Source organism: Bos mutus, chromosome 23, assembly GCF_027580195.1.
Source record: "Bos mutus isolate GX-2022 chromosome 23, NWIPB_WYAK_1.1, whole genome shotgun sequence".
Classification (NCBI taxonomy): Eukaryota; Metazoa; Chordata; class Mammalia; order Artiodactyla; family Bovidae; genus Bos; species Bos mutus.
Window position 1 is genome coordinate 19,551,090 of NC_091639.1, and position 26,609 is coordinate 19,577,698.

The 26,609-nt window shown below is 39.3% G+C and overlaps 1 protein-coding gene across 1 annotated transcript in view; it reads left to right on the forward strand.

The window, feature by feature from the left end:
* Positions 1 to 26,609, forward strand: part of CARMIL1 (capping protein regulator and myosin 1 linker 1) — a 303,970-nt gene that overhangs the window by 182,708 nt on the left and 94,653 nt on the right. The window contains 6 exon segments of the mRNA XM_070360729.1: positions 2,112 to 2,198; positions 12,001 to 12,104; positions 14,502 to 14,579; positions 14,717 to 14,793; positions 17,737 to 17,841; positions 23,463 to 23,532. Of these exon segments, the coding sequence (XP_070216830.1) occupies positions 2,112 to 2,198; positions 12,001 to 12,104; positions 14,502 to 14,579; positions 14,717 to 14,793; positions 17,737 to 17,841; positions 23,463 to 23,532 (521 nt within the window).

Consider the following 26,609-nt stretch of genomic DNA (forward strand, 5'->3'; position numbering starts at 1 on the left):
GGTTGTGGAGAGGTTTTTAATAGTAGATTTATTATTTTCTTAGATAGGGGATGTTATTTCTTAAGTTTTGCTAAGTTGTATTTTTCAGAAGGATTTCTTCTGCAGTGATACATTTTTTGATCTGTAGTTTTTTTCTCTTACACCCTTCTGTTCCATTTGTAGTGTTTGTAGGATCTCTTCTGGTGTTCTGTTTTCATTTCTGATTTTAATACTTTGATCCTTCTCTTTCTCTCTCTCTTAAAGTCTTGCTGGGATCTATTAATTTTATTTTTTAAGAACATACTTTGTTAAATTTATTTCATGACTGCTTTGTATTCAATTGAGGTCTTCCCTTTGTTATTTCTTTCCTTCTATTTATGGAGATGAAATGGGGATTAATTTATTGTTGCTTTTTAGACATTGTGAGGTGGATACTTAAATTATTAGTTTACAGCTCTTCTTTATTCACTTGTGTATTTAGAACTTTAGACTTCACTCTAAGCATGGCTTGAATTGTATACCCCAATTTTTTAAATTAAATTTTATTTTATTTAACTTTACAATATTGTATTGGTTTTGCCATATATAAAAATGAATCTGCCACAGGTATACATGTGTTCCCCATCCTGAACCCTCCTCCCTCCCCATACCATCCCTCTAGGTTGTCCCAGTGCACCAGCCCCAAGCATCCAGTATCGTGAATCGAACCTGGACTGGCGACTCATTTCATATATGATATTATACAAATTTCAATGCCATTCTCCCAAATCATCCCACCCTCTCCCTCTCCCACAGAGTCCAAAAGACTGTTCTATACATCAGTGTCTCTCTTGCTGTCTCGTATACAGGGTTATTGTTACCCTCTTTCTAAATTCCATATATATGCGTTAGTATACTGTATTGGTGTTTTTCTTTCTGGCTTACTTCACTCTGTATAATAGGCTCCAGTTATTGAATTGTATACCCAAATTTTGATGTCTTAATTTAAAATATTTAAATCAATTCATTTTACAAGAATGTACTGACTAAATATCAGACCTCTCCCCTCTTTGTAGTTAACACTATGGTTTAAAATATTCAAATCTCTAGACATACTTTTAATTAAAAAACCTTTTTAACAGTACTTAATCCAGTGATTGTCAGACTTGTTTGGGAAATGCTGTGGGAGACAGGCAGGGTCTCCCAGTACCTGCCATCCTTGGGGAAACACCCATCTAAAGGCTTAATCAAGCTGAATGATGTTTAGTTTATTTCTAGAGTAGTACTTATTACTTGATAAAATTTATATTTAATTTGGGGTTATGTGATAGGCAGCAGCTAGCACGGTAGTTCCTTACCGTGGGTAAGGAGAGAACTGGGGTCTGAGAACCAGTCTATGGGACCTTACAGTTAATACTGTTTTAGGATGTTTCTCAAAACATGCCCCTGGGGAGGTCATAACTCAGGTGAAGCAGGGGGTTGGTTGAAGGCCCTGTAGGACATACATTGATTGTTTATCTGTTACTTACTTCCTCCCAGAAAAGAGTCTACACTCATTGTAATCCTTAGGTGAGTGAGGGAGTTTTCACAATCTCACACCCTGATCATTAAATTTAGAAACCACTTGATTTTTAATACTGTAAATTCCTTGGGAGTTATTTTATGTTTCCAAACCTTTGTCTAAGGTTGTTAGCTGTAAGCCAATTCAATACTGGAATTCACCTGCTTAAAGTAAAGCTGTTATCTGAATAATGCCACATTGTTTTTCTTGACAATAATTAAATAGTACGCATCCGCCCACCCAGAAGAGTGATCAACTCATTAAGACAGAGGCTAAAAAGAAAAGGAGGGGAAATGACATCACTCTTTCCAAGACTATTTGCATTTGAAATAGCACTCTGAGGAGAGGATAACACTTAGTCCAAAGAAAAGCATCTCTACTGGTAAAGTTTTGATAATTATTATGCCTTTCTCTTACCCTAGCTAGGAGAGAAAGTAAAGGAGGCATGATAGTAGATGACTAGAAAACAACTAACGTTAGGAAAAACAGGCACTTAAATTGGAGTCAAACTTAATTTTCAGGCATTGTAAAACAAATGCAATCCTGACAACTTAAAAATTCTAATGATCCCTTTCTTTCCTTCCTTTCACAGGTGTGTCTTCTTTAAGCATTCAATTTGCCAAACTCCCAAAGGGATTAAAGCATTTAAATTTGTCTAAAACCTCATTGTCACCTAAAGGTACAGTATATCTTACTTATTTAACTTTGTTTACTTAACTTTGTATCGATAATGTATTTACTGCCCCATGCTTCCTTATACATGGTTAGAATTATTACTCAGTTATGTATCTGCCTTTAGTAATGTAGTTGATCCTTGAACAATGGGTTTGAACTGCGGGATCCACTTACATGTGGTTATTTTTCAATAGTGAATGCTACAGTACTGCATGATCCACACTTAGTTCAATCTGCAGAAGTGGAGGAACTGTGGATACAGACAGCTGGCAATTAGTTATGCGCAGTTTAATCCTCGTGTTGTTCAGGGGTCAACTGTATGTGTATTGTAATGCTCTGGCAGTTTTAAAGTAAAGAAGTTATCTGATTGAAATTCTGGTGTTCTAAAGTGAAATGCTTTCATACTGGAGAATAATCTGAATGTCCACATGCAGTAGTCAACTTTTTCAGCTTTGAGTTGAGGTCCTGCCTCCTGTTCCTAAAGGCAGCTGTTTGTGTTGTGTTGTTGTTGTTTTGTTTTTGATTTAGCAGTTTTTTTTTTTAATAAAATATAGTTGACTTACAACACTCTGTTAGTTCCAAGAGCATAAGATAGTGGTTTGATATTTCTGTATATTCAGTTCAGTTGCTCAGTTGTGTCCGACTTTTTGCAACCCCATGGACTTCAGCACACCAGGCTTCCCTGTCCATCACCAGCTTCCAGAGCTTGCTCAAACTCATGTCCATTGAGTCCGTGATACCTTCCAACTATCTCATCCTCTGTCATCCCCTTCTCCTCCTCCTCCCATCTTTCCCAGCATCAGGGTCTTTTCTAGTGAGGCAGTTCTTTGCATCAGGTGGCCAAAGTATTGGAGCTTCAGCATCAGTCCTTCCAGTGAATATTCAGGACTGATTTCCTTTAGGATGGACTGGTTTGATCTCCTTGAAGTCCCAGGGACTCTCAAGAGTCTTCTCCAACCCCACGGTTCAAAAGCATCAATTCTTCGATGTTAATGACTATTGGAAAAACCATAGCTTTGACTAGATGGACCTTTGTTGGCAAAGTAATGTCTCTGTTTTTTAATATGCTGTCTACATTGGTCATAGCTTTTCTTCCAAGGAGCAAGCGTTTTTTAATTTCAGTGGCTGCAGTCACCATCTGCAGTGATTTTGGAGCCCAAGAAAATAAATTTTGTCACTGTTTCCATTGTTTCCCCATCTATTTGCCATGAAGTGATGGGACTGGATGCCATGATAATCGTTTTTTGAATGTTGAGTTTTAAGCCAACTTTTTCACTCTCATCTTTCACTTTAATCAAGAGGTTTTTTAGTTCCTTTTTGCTTTCTGCCATAAGGGTGGTGTCATCTGCGTATCTGAGGTTATTAATATTTCTGCCAGCAATCTTGATTTCAGCTTATGCTTCATCCAGCCTGGCCTTTCACATGATGTACTCTGCATATAAGTTAAATAAGCAGGGTGACAATATACAGCCTTAATATACTCCTTTCTCGATTTGGAACCAGTCTGTTGTTCCATGTCTGGTTCTAACTGTTGCTTCTTGACCTGCATACAGATTTCTCAGGAGGCACCTAAGGTGGTCTGGTGTTCCCATCTCTTGAAGAATTTTCCACAGTTGGTTGTGATCTACACAGTCAAAGGCTTTGGCGTAATCAATAAAGCAGAAGTTTTTCTGGAATTCTCTTGCTTTTTCTATGATCCAGCGAATGTTGGCAATTTGATCTCTGGTTCCTCTGCCTTTGCTAAATCCACCTTGAATATCTGGAAGCACATGGTTCATGTTCTGTTGAAGCCTGGCTTGGAGAATTTTGAGCATTACTTTACTAGCGTGTGAGATGAGTACAATTGTGTGGTAGTTTGAGCATTCTTTGGCACTGCGTTTCTTTGGGATTGGAATGAAAACTGACCTTTTCCAGTCCTGTGGCCATTGCTGAGTTTTCCAAATTTGCTGGCATACTGAGTGCAGCACTTTCATAGCATCATCTTTTAGGATTTGAAATAGCTCAACTGGAATTCCATCACCTCCACTAGCTTTGTTCATAGTGATGCTTCCTAAGGCCCACTTAATTTTGCTTTCCAGGATATCTGGCTCTGGGTGAGTGGTCACACCATCGTTATTATCTGGGTCACGAAGATCTGTTTTGTATAGTTCTTCTGTGTGTTCTTGCCACCTCTTCTTAACATCCTCTGCTTCTGTTAGGTCTATACTGTTTCTGTCCTTTATTGAGCCCATCTTTGCATGAAATGTTCCCTTGGTATCTCTAGTTTTTCTTGAAGAGATCTCTAGTCTTTCCCCTCCTATTGTTTTCCTCTATTTCTTTGCATTGATTCTGTATCTTACCAAAGGATTACTACTGGTTGTGTTTTTTGGTTCATCCTTGGAAAGACTTCTTTGCTATCACACTCCCCCTGCCCCCACATACACATAATCCTGTCAGATGGACTGTCTGGTGTACAGAAAATGGTTGGGCCTAACTGCAGTTACAGTCATCACTCTTGCTGTACCCGCTCTATTTCCTGTCTTGGAAGTTGCCTTTCTTTCCCCAGGTTCTTTCCTGACTCCACTCACCATCCTCCCATTTTTTTCTGTTCTGTTCTTATTTTGCTATATTGTCCCCTTTATAACACTACTACTAATAATTGAAATCTTCCTGCATACATCATTCCTTTGTACTTGAAAAGTTTTTCTTTCATCTTGTATTGGAAAAATCTCCATTCTTCCTTCTGTGTTTCTCTGTATGTCTCCTTTACTACTCACACAAAACATGTCACTTCTGATATTTCTGGTCACCAGATATGTGGACGTTTCCCCCCCACACCAGGCAGTTCTCTGCAACACCAGCCGGGTATCCTATAATTCAGCTCAGTATCTACCTGGAGATGATGTCAAATCCCACAAGTTAAGGGCTCTGTCCCATAAGACTGTTATGCCCCCAACACCCTCCTCTCCCTCCATGCCCTTTACATGCCTATTGACAAGCCCAGGTTATCAGAGGTTCTGAAGTCTCTCTAATTTGCTAGAGTGGTTCACAGAACTCAGGGAAGTGCTTATTACACTTACTAGTTTATTTTTTTAATTATTTTTTTAAAATATAAATTTATTTATTTTAATTGGAGGTTAATTACTTTACAATATTGTATTGGTTTTGCCATACATCAACATGAATCCGCCACAGCTGTACATGTGTTCCCCATCCTGAACCCCCCTCCCTCCTCTCTCCCCATATTTACTAGTTTATTAAGGGTAAAGGATCCAGATGATGAACAGCCAGAAGAAGAGATCCACAGGGTGAGGACTGGGAGGGTGCCAAGCACAGGAGCTTCTGTTCCTGTAGATTTGGGGCGTGTCACCCTCCATGTGCCGATGTGTTCATCAACCTGGAAGCTCTCAGAAGCTCTCCAGAACCCATGGTATGTTCATGGAGGCCTTATCACGTAGGCATGATCAATTATTAACTGCATTTCCAGGCCCTCTCCCCTTTGTGCAGAAGTGTTGGTGGGTGGGAGTGGGGATGGAATTCCAAGCTGCTCATTGTGGCTTGGTCATTCTGATGACCAGTCCCCATCCAGGAGCCCACCCAGAGTTGCTGCATTAGAACAAAAGATGCTCCTACTGCTCTTATCACTTACGAATTTATAGGAGTTTTGGGAACCCTGAGTCAGGGTCAAAGACAAATATCAGAACAAGGGATGTTTCTAGTGTTTTTATCGCCCAGGAAATTACAGGGGTTTGAGGAGCTCTGTGCCAGGAACCAGCAAGGGGGGCAGAGACCAATACGTATTTTCTCTTATGTCACACATCTCCAAATATTTTTAGAGAGCTTCAGTATATTTTACAAAACCCTCATCTATGATCATCTCTTCTGACATGTCTTCCCTATTCCTGAGGCTTCAACAGAATCACTTACTTTTTCTTTTGTGTCACTTCTAGGTCATATCTAACATCATTGTATGAATTTTGTGTTTTCCCTATGAGAAGGGGGCTCTCTTTGCCACACGTGTGTGTTTCTTGTCTGCATCTCTCCAACACCTGATATAGTGGTGCTACCCAGTGTGGGCATAAAATGAAACTTTCTTGAGTACTTTGCCACTCCTTAACATATGGGTGTCTTTTGAGGACAATATGTGTAGTGATTGCCAGTTCTCCAGCAGATTGTCTAGGCTTGAGTCCTAACATTTTTACTTAACTACAAATACATTAATACATCTCAGTCCCTTGATTCCTTAGCAACCTCATTTATAATATGGAAATTTGAGTCTCTACTTTGTCAGAGGTGGTGGGATTAAATGGGTTAAAATGTATAGTGTCATTTTTGGCACAGAGTGCCATGTTGTCCCTGCCCCCATCATCTTCCTCCTTCCCTCCCTTCTCTTTCCTTCCTCCCTTCCATCATATAGTGTTTTTCCATCATGTATTTTTATATGTTCCTATTTTGCCCAGGACAACCTCAGTGTCCCCACCCACAAATCTGGTGAATTAGTGCTCCTCCTGGAAGACTCAGCTTCTGTCTCCTTTTCTCTTTGAAGTCCTTCTCAGACAACCTCCTCTCACCACCCCCTGCAGAACTGGATGCCCCTTTCTCTGCATTCCATAGCACTTTGTAAATCCCTCAACTTTAGTGCATGTCTCACTGTATTTTGGTTGTGTCCTAGCCTGCAAGGTTCTAGCTGGCAAGGGTCTTGTGTCCTTCATTGCTGTGTCCCTGGCACCGGGCACTGCTGTGTCATGGGTGAGTGGGTAAAGCAAAGTGGTCCGGGAATGGTTTACTATCCATCCATTCCTACTTTATTCCAACCGTGCAGTCATGGTGAGTGAGTTGAAATTTGGGTTCGTTCCATTCATGCCATGATTGTGTCCACATGTTTAAGATGAAGGGACAAAAATAACTTTCCAGAAGGGAAACAATTCACCAGGAGCCAGTGTTTTCTGTCCTGATGCCTAAAGCCATCTATAGATCTGAAAGCTAAGATGTAGTCCCTTTCTGTTATCAGTGTTCTACATCAGCAAATCAATTTTATAAAAACCCTTTTCCTGATGATTATCAGTGCATTACGTATTATGGTACAGACTTCGAAGATTCTGAAAAGTATGACTAAGAAAGCAAAAACTACTTGCAATACGAGTACCAAGTCAATACAAGATTGTCACTGTTGACACTTTGGTACTTGTTCTTCTGCACTGTTTTGTGTCGGTAAGTAGTTTTTTTTTAATATAAATATCTACAAAAACACACACATGTATATATGTGATTATACTATTTTATGATATGTGATTACTGTTTCGTAAACTTCTTCCCCTATCCCCCATAGTAAATTGTGATCACTTGTGTCAGTAAACACTTGGTCACTTTCAATGCTGTGTGATAGCCCAGTGTATGCAAAATGTCCCCTCACTTATGCACATAATCTAATATTGTACATGTAGACCGTTTTAAATTCTTCAATAGTGCAAAACACCCTAATATGACATCTATATCTAATCACCGGTCATGAGTTAATTTCTTCTTTAGGATAAAATTCTTGTAAGTAGAATTGTGAGGTCAGAGTTTGTATAATTTTTAAAAAGCTGTTTCTGACATGTATTGTCAAGTTTGTCCTCCAAATATTTTGTACAATCCTCTTTATACTCTCAGCATCAGTGGATATTATTCTTTCTTTTTTATTGTTTATCAAGCATATGAACACACGTGTTCTGATATTTTAATTTTAGTTTCTTCAGTTATTGCTTAGTTGGCTTTTCCCCCTTGTTCCTTAGTCACTTATATTTCTTTTGGAGGAAGTTGCTAGGTCCCCTCCTTTGTTACTCTTCTATTTAAAGGGTAAATTTTTTTCTTGTAAAATCATGTATCACGTGCTTCATAAGTCTAACTCTTTCTTAAGGTAGAGGTTTTTTTTTTTAACTTGATATTTAATATATTTGTTCATTATTATTAATAGAAGACAGATAGAGGGACGTAACAATCTTTGATCCTTCTGAAGGCAAGCTTGGGTCCTGAGGTACCTGAGAGATGCCCTCTCCCTCCCAGTGATGGGAGTGGGCAGGTTCTTCAGCTTCCCCTGAATCACGACAGCCCCACATGCCCTCCACCCTTTACAAATGAAGATCCACACCTTTATCTCTTTTCTGCAATAAAATATGTTTGAGAATTAATATTGTTTTATAACATGTGACCCAAAGAATTTTAAGTCATCCTTCCTAGGATGTATATCTTGAAATGCTGCCTTTTTAAAAATTGATTTCTTAAAGGTTTTCAGTATTCTTGCAGACTGTCACAAAGGATCTGAAAGGTCTGTGGATTTAAAATAACTCAGATTAAATTGCACTTTTAAACTTTTGCTGAATTTGACTAACATATTTTATTTCTGTGAAAACATTTATATTCATGACTCCATAATTCAAGGCAGATTTTTTTTTTAAATCTCCCCATGACATCCACACTGTGTCCAAATATCCTTTCTCTTCCTCAGATGTGAGCTAAGTGATAGTTTTCTGGATTTCTAGTAAATGTCCTGCTGGTTGCCAGATTATGTCAGTGCAGGGCCATCTGGTACCACCTTTTTCCAGCTGTAAACACTCCAATAATGAATATGAAGAATGGTCAAAATCACTAGATAGCCAGAATTGAGAATAGCATGAAAATTTGTATGTAGTTTGGGTTGGAAGAGCCCTGATTCTTTCCATCCTATATTTTTGTAATTTCCTGCCATTATTGTGCTTATTATCCCAGGCCTCACGTGGAATGGGCTCAAGAGGTAGGGGAGGAAAGCCTTCATTCTGTCTCAGTAGCTTGAAGCTGAGCTGATAACACAGTTCTCTCCCAGTTCTAATCAGACATTGGCCAACTGCCAAGCACCCATATTTGTCAAGGAGTGTTTTGCTGTCAAGACTAATTTCACCTTCTAATTTCAGAATTTATTTATTGAGTTTTTTTATACCTCACTAAGGACATAATTTTAAAAATTATTTTCTTGATGAAAGTCTGATGTTTTCCAAATGTTTTGGACTCAATTATGCCATTACAAAATACATTGATACTACCAGTAGCAGACAAATTTAAGGAAGTTGGTCATTTGAACAATCATAAAGTTACCTCCAGAAATCAACCTTTTCTAGAGGCTATCGCAAGTTCATTTTGTTTAACAGTATCAAATCTGCACCTCCTTCACTGCCAAACCCTTGGCTCTTACTTCTTTGATACTATTCAGTTCAGTTCAGTCGCTCAGTCATGTCTGACTCTTTGCAACCACGTGGACTGCAGCACGCCAGGCCTCCCTATCCATTACCAACTCCCAGAGCTTGCTCAAACTCATGTCCATCGAGTTGGTAATGCCATCCAACCATCTCGTCCTCTGTCATCTCCTTCTCCTCCTGCTTTCAGTCTTTCCCAGCATCAGGGTCTTTTCCAATGAGTCAGTTCTTCGCATCAGGTGGCCAAAGTATTGGAGCTTCAGCTTCAGCATCAGTTCTTCCAATTAATATTCAGGACTGATTTCCTTTGGGATTGACTAGTTTGATCTCCTTGCAGTCCCAGGGACTCTCAAAAGTCTTCTCCAACACCATAGTTCAAAAGCATCAATTCTTCGGTATTCAACTTTTTTAGGGTCCAACTCTCACATCCATACATGACTACCAGAAAAAACATAGCTTTGACTAGACAGACCTTTGTTGGCAAAGTAATCTCTCTGCTTTTTAACATGTTCTCTAGATTGGTCATAGTTTTTTCCCCAAGGAACAAGCATCTTTTAATTTCATGGCTGCAGTCACCATCTGCAGTGATTTTGGAGCCCAAGAAAATAAAGTCTGTCACTGTTTCCACTGTTTCCCCATCTATTTGCCATGAAGTCATGGGACCAGATGCCATGATAATTGTTTTTTGAATGTTGAGTTTTAAGCCAGCTGTTTCAGTCTCCTCTTTCACTTTCATCAAGAGGCTCTTTGGTTCCTCTTTGCTTCCTGCTGTAAGGGCCTAAGGGTGGTGTCATCTGCATATCTGAGGTTATTGCTGTTTCTCCCAGCAGTTTTGATTCCAGCTTGTGCTTCATCCAGCCTGGCGTTTCACATGATGTACTCTGCATATAAGTTAAATAAGCAGGGTGACAATATGCAGCTTTGATAATACTGACCTCATGAAATTGTGATTATTCAACTGTCTCTGTTTCCTACTGTATGGCCTTTGAGAGGGTGAATTATTCTCTGAGTCTCAAAAGCCCATGCCTGCTATACAGTAGCCTTTAAATAAAGATTTGTTGCATTGAATAAATCCTTGCATAGCACTGGCTTTTCATCATGGAATTTATTTAGCTTCTTTCCTGATGGTCTTTGAATTTTCTGAGGGCAAAGAATGGATCTTATTTACACATACCTCCCAATCTCCAGCATTTTATAAACATGTTATGAGCACTTAATAAATGCTGAGTTGATGGCCCAAGAAATTCTTGCATGTATTTAAGTAAACTATTTTCCCCTCTGTGTCTTGAAGTCTTCTCTATACAAACCCAGATGCACACTTACCACCAAGAAATGGCTCAGTAGCCTTTATCAGACGCACCCTGGAGTTGGTTCTTTGTACCTCTCCAAAGCTGAAGGATAAGATAATAACCTCTTCATCAGTGCCACACATTCTAAACTTGGAGCAGAGAACTGCTGTCACGTGGGGTTGTACTTGTAATGCTCAGCTTTTTTCTTTTTTTTCTTGAAGTGCCTCTTGGGGTTCTGCACTCATGAGCAATTTTGGCCTGACCCTTGCCCCTTATCTGATGAAGAAATTATCCATGTCTGGACAAAAACCCCATCCCCTATTTTAGGTGGCTAAGACAGTCTGGGATTTTCAAGAAGAATTTTAGTGAAAAAGAAAAACAAAATGATTTATAATAGTATACCCAATTTAGAAATAGTTTTATTTCCAAAATGCACGAGTTGGAACAATGGACTTTGAGTAGAAACAGAAAAAGCATTGCAGTATCCCACATGCCTGTTATCTAAAGAATAATCATCAGTGATAATTGTGTGTCTTGACCTCTTTAAATCTCAGGGAGGAAACAGTCCTTTCTAGGCTCACATCTTAAAGTGTCCTGATGAAAATCTACCTACCACAAGGTGCTAAAAGGCCTATTTCAGTTCCTATTACCCAGAGATAGTAGACCATACCTCTCTCTTTGCAGAGCAATCTTGCCTCCTCATATATTCATCCATTTATGTTAGAGTTGACTTGAATCATTTATGTTATTTTATATAAATAGTGTGTAGAGTGATAAGTATCAGTTTTTCCTTTTGATTGCTTGTTCCATTGTGTACAGAGCATTTTCTTTTTGTAAAGTCTGTTTCAATCTAAATTTTGCCTTGAATATAATGCATTAGGCAGAGCAGTACATTCCTAGATTAACTTCCACATACTTTCAGTAGTCTGAAGTATCTGACTCTGAATCTGCATCCTTTTAATACTGTACATTAAGGCAAGAATCACCTGGCAGGATTGAGAAAGGGATAAAAATGATCAGTTAGATTGTTTGCATCATTCTAAGACTTCAAAGTAAAATCTTCTCCCTCCACACCATTAGAAGTGGAACAGAATGAAGCTGATTCCATTTCATTCTCCTCCTCATCAGTGAGTTGGTTGTCTGTGACTGACTAACCTGTTCTTCTTGAGAAGATGTCAGAAGACCATCCTCAAGCTGCCTTTTGGGAATGGTGCTTCTGGTTAATCTCAGTCCTGCCTGTTGATGGGGCTGTTGGACCCTTTAAAGAAAATCACAGAACTCATTTTTGTTCCTGGAATGGAAACTAAGCTTCATCTTGTTATTGTTGCAGGGGTGAATAGCCTTTCTCAGTCACTGAGTGCCAACCCTTTGACCGCCACCACCCTCGTCCATCTGGACCTCTCAGGGAACATCCTTCGCGGAGATGACCTCTCGGTGGGTTTTCTTTCCCTTCCTGCCATCTTCCATGAAACTGTACTTAATAAGCCTGGAATAATTTCTCAACAGGGCTTTGTAATGTATTTTCCCACATCTCCTTTTATCATGACATCTTAAAATCATTTAGTTATGAGCTTATAAGTGTTGTAGAGAAATATTCAGAGCTTGCCTTCATTAAATGTAATCTATCTCGTACATTTTTTTTCCTTCTCTCACTTAAGGTTGTTGAAGTTTAAATTCTTTCTGCAAATACTTAGTCTGAAGAAATTTTTTCTACATTTCAAAGCATTGTTGCACCTGTTAAAATTGTCTGATAAGAAAGATTAGAGGTGAAAAGTGAATTAACTTATCATTGAATAATATTATTAGGAAGACCAGTGGCTTTTAAAAACATAGTTTGTGAAGGAAAAGGATGTTGGGATGAACTTCAGTCCAATGTTCCATGAATACAGTAAAGAAGGGGAGGGTTAGGGGTCAAACTGGGGCTACTCTTGAAAGTTTGAGTGTGAAGGGAAAAGTTTCCCTTCAGTGGTAACAAGGTTTTTCATGCCTCTGACTCAGTAATATCAGCGTTTGTCAGATCTTGTTGATAGAGTGAATTGGGAATCATCTCATTGTCAGATGGGGTGAATGGTCCCCTTCCCTCTGGTCACCAGGATAGAATTTAGAATAAATGCTCCTTTATCAAGGGGGCCTATAGTACCTGGACCTCTTCAAAGGACCTTCATTTGCATCTCATTGCTTTATGGGAGTGAAAAATGCTGTGACCTGTATTCCCATTTCTCTTCTGTTTTACTTTCCTTGTAAGACAGGGAATGTTGCCACAGTCCTTTTTGTAGTTATTTGCTCTCCCTTACACTTGAACTCATTTACATAGTCCTTGCTTCCTGGTGTGCCATGACTTTTTCAGTGTGTTGTCCAACCTGAGTTGTGCCTTTCCCTGACGATTCATAAATCTGCTCCCTCCAAACATGAAACCAGGGGTCTGCTGGGAAACTGCCAAAACGTTACAGTGGCACACTAACAGAATCGAGAGAAAAAGTGGAGCCTGAAGATGAAACAAGAAGGGGCATCCATAGGCACCTAAGACAGCCAAGGAGCTGGCCGGGAGTCCTGTCACAGCGGGGCTTCTGGGGAAGGGCAAGTGGAATGATGAGGCCTGAGTGGCAGTGGGCTTCTAGCCCCTACGTGCTGAGGTTCTGAGAGCCATTCAGCTGGTGCTTCAAGGGATAACCCAGCCTAGCAGGGCCTACTGGAGGTGTTGGCCAAGTAGGGTCTTGTCACCACTTGAGGGTGATTAGAGCTCCCCCAGCTGGTGACCAGGAGTAAAATCGCAGTGCCAGGCAAAGAGAATCACATCTTCGTTAAGTGAGAAAAAAAAAAAGATTTTTCTGAATCAGAATTTTCATAATACAGTACATTCTCTGTGTCTGAGTATTCTAAAATACTTTTAGTCCAGCCTGTTGCTCTTCTGAATTCCTTAGTAGAGAGGAATTTTCTCAAGCATCTACAGCTGTGTTGCTACACTCAGGAATCTTTGCCAAGGACTAGGACGTCTCCGTGTAAGCTTGTTTGTTTTTTCAAGTCTTTCAAGGCATCCACTGAAGCGAAGCAGAGGTTAGCTATTTGCCTGGTGGCAAGAGCTTGGATTTGGTTTGCTGTTGGTGGCTGTTGGCAGTTACTACTCACATAGGCAATTAGAGAATAACAGAGTTATTAATTTTATTGTTCTGATAGCCTTGTATAGGGATGAGGGGATCATTTATGCATTGTGACTCCCTAGAAACTGAAGTGTCTTAGCTATAAATGACATTTTAACCCCCCCTCCCCCCCAAAAAAAACAACTAATCGTGTTGTCAGGCACTTTCTTGTTAGATTTTGGAGGTAACTAAGGATATAAAAATTTTTTTGTTGACCCAAAAAGAGAATATATATTCTGAAACTACCAGCCTTTGTTTCAAATTCAAAGTAGTGGTTCCTTGAACGCTTTCAAAAGTCGTTAGTATTTTGATAGGGTGGCTGCAATTCAGGTGGTATTTCATTCTCAACAGTTAAAATCAATTAGCACGGTCCCAAAATAATATAACAAAAATAGAGCTAATCAGAAAAACTAAGTCATATGTAGCAAAAAGGGGGTTTGGTAGCCAAGATTCCATTTGGCCTTTTTTAAAAAAACATGTATAATTTAAAATATTCTTTGGATTTTTGCTCTCAGGGAAGGTAACAGAATGACAAAAAATTCTGCTGATCCTCTTGGGAAGAGTGAAGCATGATCCTGGGTGGTTTTGGGGGCAACTTTATTTAAAATATTAACTTGCATTGTGTGTGGGCATGTGCCTGTGGGCATGTGTTTTCTGGATCCTAATATATTTGGTTTTTATTTTTTATTTCAAGTCCATGTACAGTTTTTTGGCCCAGCCAAATGCCATTGCTCATCTGGATTTATCCAATACTGAATGTTCCCTGGACATGGTAATATTTTTTTTATATTGCTCAAGGGGTCTCAGAACAGCTATTTATAAGATGGGAAACAATGGGCTTTCTCCCTAATAAGATATTCTCTTAGTCTTAGAAATATTTGAAAATAAGAGTGATTGTTTCTTTCCCAGGTCTGTGGAGCTCTTCTGCGTGGCTGCCTTCAGTATTTAGCTGTGCTCAATCTCTCCAGAACTGTGTTTTCTCACCGGTATGAAGTCATTCCTGCTATTATCATCATCTTTTAGGAGTGTCTTTCTCTCAGAGAACATTGTAGTAAGATGAAAACAGTAATAAAGGGTGCATGTTGTATGTGAAAGAGGAGATGGTCCTAAACCATTATTGATGAATAGTAGACCTTGCAAGCTCAAATTTTTGTTATGTCTTTTCTCCCTGCATGACAAGGTTCTTATCAAGAACTCCAGCCTGCCTATCTGAACTCTGTAATAAGGTGCCATTTCTCGTATGTGGACAGGCATTCTCTCTAAATATGGTAAAAATCCTTTTAGAAACGTCTGAAGGTGTTTCTCAATAATGCAGTTTGAAGTAAGTCTCAACTGTGTCTGGGAGGCAAAGACAATAGTCAGCCCAGAGCTCTAGTATTCTGATTTGTGGAAGTGGCCGGCCAGCCTCAGCACCTCACTTCTACCTTCATGTAGAATTCTACAGTTCATGTAGAATTGTTTGCAAAACCAGGCGGTAGATTAGAAGTAACAGATATTCACACACAGCAGAAGCAGCAGCTTAGAATGGGAGAATGCAGAAGAATGATGAAAAGTACATGGGCTATTTTAGATTTGGTATTCTACTATCATTTAATGTATTAATACAATTCAGCACTCAGCATTTGTTACCACAAGTCATAAACAATATCAAAGTCATGATATGCTCTTTAATAGCATGGAAGACTGCCTAATATTATCTCCTCTTTTATTGGCTCACCTTTTTAAAGCTTTATATATTCCAAGGGATAATAGTCACTTTGTTGGAAAAAATCAGAATTAAACATGCTTTCTTCTACAATTATGCCTCATAAATAAGTTATTCTACATTTTAAAGTACTCCTGGTCCCTTACTTTAACAGTGATGTAAATCTTTAGGATAGCAAAAATATGCCACAAGTGCCTCAACCAGATATGATCAGAAAGTGTAAAGTGTAGGAGATAAAACAATGGGAGAAGTTGGGAGTTTTCTTAGGTACTGTATTTCAAAGACCTTAGAGGGTATTAAGTTGACTGCCCCATCAACCCATGTATTTGAAGAGAGCTCATGAAACCATGCTTTAGTGGAGCTATGATAGACTGAGGAATTGGGTTAGAAATGATATTATAGTACTATAAGGATCTTCATCTAATCAGCTCTTTTATGATGATTGGTTGTCAGTAGAGCTATTAAGCTTGTAGAGCGAAACTGCTAACAAATTGCCTTGTCTTCCAAATGAGAGGATGTGATTACACTGTTTAATACCCACTCCCTTACCTAGATGTAATCATAGGAAGCCCCTAGTAAATTATGTCAAAATTGCTGCATTTGCACTGAGTTGTAGATTGTTAGCCAGTCTGTTCATACTGTGGTTCACGGATAATTTCAGAAGTGTAACAGTCAGGATAGGTCAGGTTGTTCCAGTAACAAATGATTACCCCCAACCCACCACCCTTTCTATAGCTTTCCACAACCGTGATCTTGCAACATGTCCGTTATGGGCCGGCCACATCAACTTCACGCTGGGAGGCAGAGCAGCCTCTTTCTAGAACATTGACAGTCACATAGCAGAGGAGAAAGAAGGATGGTAACACACAGTGGCTGGTAAACCAACTCTCTGGAAATTGCACACATCACTTCTGCTCACATCCCATTCACCAGAGTAGCTAAGCCTGCCATTTGTGGGGTGACTGATCATCATCCTTCAGAAACGGGCAGTATTTGGAAACATTAGAACATCGACACCAATACGATGTAACAGAAAGAAAACTATGTTCAAATAAAAAATTAACATTTGCTCATCAGAAAATGAACCTGAGTGTTCAAGCTTATATCCTTCTGATATCTGAAACCAGAGTTGTTTGAAACATCTGGAATGTATTCTACCAGAATTCTCTTTCTTCTTGAATTTATTTTCATCCTCTCAAATAGAGATTCTTGCTGCTTAGAATAGAAAAATAGCTATTTTCTTCTCAAATAGCCCGAAATTGTCCTGTTTTAAAACCTTTCTCAAATATTGACAGGCTTCCTAGACCTCTGCATAAAATGTTGTTGAATAAGACACGGTTGAGCTGGACTTCTAGGATGGCTTCCTCCCTGAGATAGTATGATTCCCTCACAGAATATGCATAGCTATCGTTAAATGAGTGTTGACAGGGCATCAGGCTAAGTGCTTTACTTAGTGAATCCTTTCAACAATTCTATCGGAAGGAACAAAACAAGCTAAGCATTGATATTCCAATTTTGACTCTGAAATTTCATTTTTCTTAAACCCTCATATTGTGGTGTTGACTCTGTCTTCTTGTTGAGTTGTATGATTTGATCTACTTCCCACTGGAATAGCAAGCAAGGGGATATATTTGGAGGTTATAACCCTTTCCTTTTGCAGTTTTGTCTTTTTTCTAATATTTGTCCTGAAATAATTAGATTTGTGGTATGGCTATAAGAGCCGAGTAGGATATTCGTCATGCAGGCTTCTTGCCAATCAGACTTGACCTCCAGTCTCAATCTTGGTGCATCTGAGACCTCTACATCTGAAAATATCGCCAAACACAGGTAGCGATCCTTAACAATCTGATGTCATCCAGTGGGAAGGCTCTTTAAGTTGGTGAGAAATATATGTCTTCTTTGACTTATTTCCTAAAAACTCAAATATGGAGTTTCCTCGAGATCTAGAAATAGAACTCAATGAGTTCCTTGGCTTTGAAGAATAGAAATAAAATGTTTTAAAATTTAATGACATTTCTTAACCTCTCTTACATCACTTTAAAAAGTAGACTGAATTTACTTTCAGACTTTTTTTTTCTTTTTACTTTTAAATTTCTACTGAGGATACAACTGATTCATGGATTATTTCACAGTGTCTGAATTACCAATGAATAATTTTGCCAATAGGGATGTGGGGTGTGGAGATGGAAGTTTAAGTGTATGACTGTCATGATTTGTTTTTCAGGAAAGGAAAAGAAGTACCGCCGTCTTTCAAGCAGTTTTTTAGTAGTTCTCTGGCTCTGATGCAAATCAACCTTTCAGGCACAAAACTGTCTCCTGAGCCCTTAAAGTGAGTGGTTAATTCATTTTCTCCAGAGCTTTTAAAGTTCAATTTGTTATTATGAATGTGTTTGAGGGAAGGGAAAAAAGACATACAATCCCAAGACAGTCAAGGCAGATGAAAATGCCTTTTACTTTGGGTCACAAAGGAAATCAAATTCTTTTCGAGTACATTGTGTGCTATTGATATTATTGTATCTTCTAGGGGAAAAAAATCTTTCTTTGGTTTGTGACCTTGGCATTAGTCACTGATCTATAAAAGTGCTTCTGGATACCATTGCCTTTATACTGACCTCTGTTCAGGACATTTTAGGTAGACTCTTGTGTGAATTCTAAATATTTCTACTAACAATAATAATCAAACTATATGTACTTGTGTGTGGAACAGAACCAATTTTTAGGTGTTTTGCTTTCTGGTTACCTGGGTATCTGTCTGTTTGGGTATTTTTACTTGGCAGGCAACTTATGTTATGGATGAATAGCCCCAGTGGACAAATAGCAGTGAAGTTGAACTTGTTAGAATAATTTCTTATCCCTGAATTTCTGTTCATCATTGCCAGAAATAATGAAAAGGGCTGTAGAATCTAATTTCTCATTGAACGTATTTTCAATTTTAGTTATGAATACCTATATTATCAGTTATGTTCAAATGTGCACACAGATTTCTCCTTTCCCCACCTAACATGTAAATCAGCATTCAGTTTTCCCCTGTAATTTGTGTGAAATGTTAAACTCAATGTCTGCTATTCATTTTACTGAACATTTTTTCAAATTAATTTGTAAATTCCCTTTTTAAGAGCTGTGAAATTCTTGATAACAGTATTCTGCAAAGTGCTGTGTGACTAAAACAACAGAGGCCTTGAGAAAGAGTTGATCTATAGCTAAGTGCTAAAAAAGACGACCCAGAGGGATGGTATGGGGAGGGAGGAGGGAGGAGGGTCTAGGATGGGGAAAACATGTATACCTGTGGCGGGTTCATTTTGATGTTTGGCAAAACTAATACAATTATATAAAGTTTAAAAATAAAATTAAAAAAAATAAAAAGAAATTCTGATGTTATAGCAGGCCTTTTAAAAAAGTTTTAAACTTTTTGTTTTGTGTTAGGGGTATAGCTGATTAACAATGTTGTGGTAGTCATTTCAGGTGGACAGCAAAGGGACTCAGCCATACATATACATTTTTCTATTCTCCTGCAAACTCCTCTCCCATCCAGGCTGCCACATTACATTGAGCAGAGTTCCATGTGCTATACAATAGATCCTTGCTGGTTATCCATTTTATTTTATTTTTTTAAATTGGTTATCCATTTTAAATATAGCAGGGTGTACATGTCCATCCCAAACTCCCTAACTATCCTTTCCCACTACCCTTCTCCCTGGCCTTTAAAAAAAAAAAAAACAGAAAAAATGGAATCTGTATATTAGAGATCTCTAAATATAACGGCTGCAAATAGTAAAAAGCCATGATTAGGCTATTTGTGTGGATATGAATAAAGCTATGAGAATCAATATTCTGAAGGGTAATCTCTTATAACTTAAACACACTTACTCATTTGATTGATATTTATCGAGCATTTACAATGGACTGTGTTCTGGGGGGCACTGAGTAGAAAGCAAAACCAGATTTGATATTATCGTATCATATCAGCATGAAGTTAGCATATTCAAAGTGGTTTTAGTGATAGGTGCATGGTATACTAATTCTTCCAATGTTTTTGGTCCTGTAGAATATAGAGTAGTTCTTCATTGATCAGGGCAATTGATTTTATAGAATAATCCTCACCACAAGAACATGAATTTACTTGTACTTTATTATAGATATAGGCTTATAAACATTTGTATTTAAAAGTTGTTTTGTCAGTGTTAAATCTTGTGACCTCTTATTATTTATGTGAATGTTTAATAATAAATCAGTCCAGGCAGACCTCAGATATACTGCAGGATTGGTTCCAGTTTCCTGCAATAAAGTGAATATCACATAGTGAGTCACATGAATTTTTGAGTTTCCTGGTGCATATAAAAGTTATGTTCATACTATACTGTGGTTTATTAAGTGTGCAGTAGCATTATGTCCAAAAAATGTCCATATCATAAATAAGAAACACTTTATTGCTAAAAAAAGGCTAGCTATCATCTGAGCCATCAGTGAGTTGTAATCTTTTTGCTGGTGGAAGGATTGAAATATTGCGAGATGGGACACAGAGGCGAGAAGCAAGCAAATGCTGTTTTAAAAAATGGCACCAGTAGATTGGCTGGACACAGGATTGCAGCAAACCTCCAATTTGTTAAAAAAAAAAAAATGCAGTTATCTGTGAAGTGCATTAGGATGAGGTATGCCTACGGTCTCTTCAGGTCTGTATTTTACCCTGTAAAATTTTTAACATGAAGAAAAGGCTGATGGCTCAAGATTCTATAAACAAAATTTCATATGTGCATTTAATGTGAAACTATAATTTGGAAAGAGGTGCTTGGGATTACCTGTGAGAGGATGAGGATGGAAGGGAACTTGCAAAACACTGCCCTAAGCTGGACGCAGAACTGGGTGTGTCTCCACAAACTGTCACCTGCTGTGTTGACAGCAGCCGTGGGAAGGTGTCATTATCCCTATTTTACAGCTGAGGAAATTGAAGCTCAGAGAAGCCAAGTTTTGTCAAACTCACTGTCACAGATTGGGTTTTTTGGGAAGCAAAGTTAGAGATGAAAATTCACCTGTAGGATTTTATTAGGAAATGATTTTGGAATCCCACCTGTGAGGTGCAGGGTGGGCGGGAAGGAGGTGGGATGGGACAGAGGGGAGGTTGAACTGGGACTGCCACAGTGAAGCCCTCAGCCCGCCTGATGGGAGCTTTGTTGTTGGAATGACCCTGAGCTGGGTGAGGGGGCTAGGCCTTTATACCCCTGTGTTGATCAGTCCTTGGATATAGGCTGCTCTTGGAAGCAGATGTGACCTTGAGTGAGATACTTTTCTGCAGCTGAGGCAGCTCCCATAGAGGACCGATGGTCGAGGGGGCTCTGGGGAGGAACACTGCAGAGTCCACTACTCCAAGGAAGAACACAGCTGTGAAAAAAAGCAGTTACTCTCTTTGAGCAACCACTGGCTCAGGCCTGTTCCTAAACCACATTGCATCCCTCTGTACCGGGTGGGTGTAGGGGTGGTGGTGGGAGACCCTCATTTCTTACAGGATGGGGAATTTGTAGCCATAAGAAGGGTAAAAAGGCCCCTTCTCTTGAGAGTGACACTTTAAAGTTTGGACATATCCATATTTTATAGAACTTCTCCACTTAACAGATCTTCCCCACTATGACAGATCTGTCAAAAGCGATACAAAGAGAGTAATTGCTTTTTTCACAGTTGTGTATTTTCTTGGAGGTTGTTTTTCATCCACATTAAAGTATTTTAAGGGGTTTTAAAGAAGAGGATGACACTGTTCCTTTAGTGTTTCCTAAAATCTCTGGAACAGAGTGGTTCTCGTGTGTCCCAAGCCTGCTCCCTGCTCGAGCATCGCTTAGGGAGGCACGCGCCCCATTTACGGCTTATACTTCTTCTTTCACACCCTCTCCCCTTCTTCCCTGTACCACCCTCCCTCCCTGCCACGTGGTCCCCCTTCTGCCAACCCCATAGCCCTGGCCAAGTATTCTTAATAGAACCATTAAAATGGAGGGATGTGCTACTCCAAAATTATAACTAGTACCACATATCCAGAGCTATGGAGATGAAATACAAATTCTTCTCTTAACCAGTTTTGCACTAATAACTGAAGACCAAGAGGATCAAACCACAGAGGCAGTTTACACTGGGTTAAAAGAAACAACACGCCTTGTGATAAGAGTTTTCCCCAGTGTCTGCTATGCTTTGCCGTAGTTGCTCTCTTTTGCTTCATTTTACTAGGGACAGTTTCTGTGGGTTATTTATTTTCACTTGTCTCCTGAGTCATTACCTTTTAATCAGTGGCCTTCCATAGTTAAGTATGTTAAAGGATACCATTTATTTTCTTGGCCTTAACCTACATGTCAGAAATAGGAAGAATGTTCCCTCCATCTCAACATTATAGTAATACAGTGTTAAAATACGTGGCTAAACTTAAAACTTAGAAATGTAGGGACCTCTTCGGTATTGTCCTCACTCTCCCATTTGCTGATGAGAACCCGAGACACAGAAAGGAAAAGTAATGTCCTTCAGGCCACCTTAGTGATAGCATCGAGACCTGAGGACTGGCCTTTTGGTTTCTAGTGTCTCGATACTGCCCCCAAGAACGGGAGAGAAGTTCCTTCTGAGGAAAAGAGAAACACTTGAAGAAGTGATTGAACAGAGAGGCATGCCCACAGATGAGATGTGCCCAGCCCTTTGTCGTAGGACAGTGTTTGAGAAGGGCCAGTGAACTGGACTAAAGGAATAAAGAGACACCCACTCCCTTCAGCCTTCTTACCCACAGGGGTTGTTTTCATAGCTGGAAGTAGCCAAGTTCTTGTGCTCTGTCCACCTCGGGAACTTTCTGTCTCAGAGGATGAGGCCAGAGAATCACTAAAGGGGGAAAGTCTCAGATACTCTCGCATGAAAACATCTCCTACCTTCTCACCTCCTCCTCCCCTGGGGCGTTTTTGAGTCACTGGAACACTGATAGCGGCTACTCATCACCCCCAGGTGGCAGCTGCCTTGGTTCTTCCCTCTAGTCACCCCCAGGTGGCAAATGCTCTCTAGCATTTACGACTGTCTGCCTTGCATTATGGTCATTCACACACACATTTGTTTCCTTTGCTTGAGAGTGGGACCCTTCTCATACGCATCTTTATGCTCCTCACCAGGCTTATTTGAGGGTCTCTCCTGCTTTTGCTGTAATTAATGGAAGTGGGTGCATGTGTGAAATTTTTCGGTCAAGCCTATTCAGTGGTGTTGGATTTTATTGAACTGACTTGTGAAAGTGGAGTCAATTCATCCTCTTATGAGATGCACAGGATATGTCCAGTCTCCTCCATAAGCAAATAAGAAACGTCTTTGCAGAGTGGCAATGGGGTTTATCCTGTGACCAGCTAGTAGAATAGACAGACAGGATCCTGTTCTCAAGCTCAAGGCTTGTACCTTATCTCCCATGTCTTTACACCCTTACCCATCCCATATCTGTATGTTCTTTCATCAACTCATCCAGTATGACTTCACATCCTGGAATACTGTAGAGCCTGCCTTCCCCATTAACATAACACTTAGGGAAACCAAGCTTCACTTTGCTATTCTAATAACAATTGCCTACGAATATTCTAAACATAATTAAAGGTGTTCTCAAGCAGATGCAGGGGGGAATTTATCTGTGATGAACACAATTTAATTTCAGTGTGCAATTAGGAGCACTGTTGGTTTATTTGCATAGGCATGAATAGCAACCCTGTCGGGTTTTGCATTTAGCAGGGTTGACCTGCTCCGTGTCAGACGGAAGAATGTGACTGTGTCATTTTTATCAGGGCTTTCGGTCGGTGGACGTGCAGTTGGCATTTTGAAAAGTGAGATGGTGCTTGGCGCTTGACTCATTATGATTCAGAAAAGTCCTTCGTTCTCTAGGCTTTGTTCAGTGTGCTTACAAATTTTTAGGGCAATGTGTGGAATTTTTATCTAATGTGTGTGTGTGTTTCCTCCTCCCAGAGCGCTGTTATTGGGCCTGGCTTCTAATCATAACTTGAAGGGAGTTTCTCTTGATCTCAGCAACTGTGAGGTAAGAGCACCTTTAGACTATGTACTGGAATAGATAATAGTCTGTAAATTGCTTTGTCTTTTTCTTGGAAAAAGTGTAATTCTGTGACTCCAGAGGGTATACATGAAACAGGAAAATACACTTTATAGAAGTTTCTGATGTTCTGTGTTTTGTGAGTTTTATCTAAAAATAGTTATGGAACACTATTCAGAAAGCACTCAAATGTGCTTGTAATGACCTTTTCCCCCTCCCTGTCTTCTTGCCAGTTGTTTAAGTATTTTGTGATGACACTTTGAGTTAATAAGCATTAAACTAGCTTTACCATCAAGAGAAGTAGACCGTGAAGCATTCCTCATAGAGGCCAGATGGATACAGCCTAACTTGGACTTGGAGAATGTGAAAGGGAAGGTCTTTGGTCATTAATTTTGCTTTTTAGTATCTTGATTTTAAAACAAGAAAATTAAGATGCTTATCAAAATTATAACAACTCCAAACACTTTTTCTATCCAACTACACACAGAGGAGAATTGAGGCTAAAAGCTTCTTACATTTCTAGAGTGTACCTGAACTTTTGCACTGTCTTGAAACTTGTAGTTTGTGTGGAAATTAGCAAGAAAATACCTCAGGACAGACTGTCCAGCCTCTTCAGAGCTATGCTTTACCTACCATGTCGAACCTGGTGTCTTTTCTCAGGGCTAGAGATGGAAGGCTCTTCATTCCTCCTCTTGGGTTTTTATGCTCACTCTTCTCTCTTCGTGCGGTACATTCCTGCCATGTCCCTCTTCTTCCCCAAGGCTCCTCTTTCTTTGAGGATCTAGTTCAGGTCCAGCCTCCTCTGTACCTGCATCAGACGCGTACTATTCGATCCTAGTTTGGCCATAACTAGCTATGCAGTCCTGGGTGAATTAGTTGATAGCACTACCTCTCAATTTCTGTGTCTGAAATGAAGGCAAGATTTGTGCCTCTCCTGGTAGGTTGTTAGGAGGTTTAAAGAGCTCTTTGAAATATGCTGCTTAGAACGTCTAGTACCTATGAAGGTTGCTCACTGTTGTTGCTTATCTGTCTGTAAATTTCTTCCCTGACTGCTTCAGCACTCTGGGGTCTTATTTTCCCTAATTGTCTAGTACTTAATGATGGTGACGCACATTTGGACACTGAACAACATAGTACCTTGTACAGTTATGAAGCTAGCTCCTGTATGCCTTCCCAGCTAGGCGGTGACTTTCTAGACGGCAGTATTTGTATCTTACTTTGCTTTCTGTTTCCCTTAGCTGCTAACAAAATGCTGAGCACCAAGGCAACTCCACACTGAAGATTAATGCTTTCCCTCTCTGAAAATTCTAGAAACTGACAGGTCTGAAATCAGCCATATAAATTGTTAGTGCAGGATTTTTTTTTTTTTTTTTAACAATTTTGAGCTGGGGTGAATGCCAACTGTGTGTGATTTACTAGTCTTTTTGTCTGTTGGGGTGAAAAGAAGAAAAAATCTTAAAAACCTAACTTGGTATTGTGAAATTTTCATGTGTAAGTCTGTGTGCTCTTTTGTTTTAAAGACAGACCATAAAACAGAAACCATCTCTGGTAGTATGAATTAATTATTTCCCAGCACTTTATTAAGGCATGCCAATAATAAAATTTTTTATGAAGGAAGGAATGAGAGCAATGGGGATGGAAAGGGTTATTCTATCAAATAAAAAACAACTTATATAATGTTGCTTGCTCTGTTACGTTAAAATACAGAATTGGCAATGACCCATATGCTTTACTATCCTGATTAAAGTTCATGATTGCTACCAATACAACATCATTTATTTAATTCTGTGATTAAAACTGAAAAGGACATAAGTGATCATCTGATTCCCGTGCTTATAGATGAGGAAACTGAGGTCTAAAGAAGCTGAAATAATCCAACTAATGGTAGAGTCCTAATGAAAGTATGCTTTCCTGATTATTGTTAATACTAGTAATGATTAGAATATTATGTGATTAGGCATTTTCTTCTCAAATAAGTTGATAGGTACCATACGGATGAAGAACACTGTGTTAGATTGTTACACAGCTTGTTGTTTAAACTCCTTTGTGATCCTATTGGAAATAACTTTGAAAGACAGCTGTTTTTGGTGAACCATATAAAACTGACATTTTTGTAAGTCAAAAATGGCAAACTCTTGGCAGTTTCATATGGATCCACCAAATGGCTAGTAACCTTTTTTCCTTTATATTTTTTTCTTATTAAGGCAAGAATCATATACTGATGGTAGAATTGGCTATTATTTTGATGATAATTCTACCTTCATTTTGGCCATTCATTTGTGAATTATGTGATAAAATTGTTGTAGCCATGTGTTCCGGGAAACAAACTCACTCAGAAGGACAGTGCAGATAGTGGAGTGCACTTTATTACACCGGTGAGCCCAAGGCAGAGTCTCCTCTTAGCCAAGGACCCCAACCAGTTTTTGTGAAAACCTTATATACTCTAAGTGTACATGCCCAAACCCACCTCCCCAAATTCCCTGAAACTAGTCTGAACAAAGGAAAAGAAAGATACAATCAAAGTTAACCCATGATTCGTATGCCTTAAGCCTAGGTAGTTAACAGTGGACAATTATCAATAGGCCTGTGGTCATACCCTAATAAGCATCATAGAATTTATGATTCTATTTGGTTACATAGATAATTAGGGTATTCTTTTAGGTGACAGAGAATCTAGGTACGAGCCCTGGGGCTCTTCCATTCGGGGGGTCTAGTTTTCCAGTTGGTATGTCGTTTCCATAGATACTGGGCATAGCTCAAAGTCCACAGTCTGACCCAAGATGGAGTCCTGCTTTCAAGATGGAGCCTCTTCTGTCTGTTTCCTTCTTCAAAATGATGCTACTGACATGAGGACCCATTAATGCTACCTTAGTGTCATGTTCTTCCACTGTCTTACAGCTTGAATCACAGTACTGGTGACCATGTTTGTCAAGTCACATGTTATGTTGCTTCTTACAGTAGTTAATGAAACACAAAATTACAGTTGACATTTAAACAACACGGGTTTGAACTGCCTGGGTTCACTTATACATGACTTTTTTCCACTGAATACTTATTATAGTACT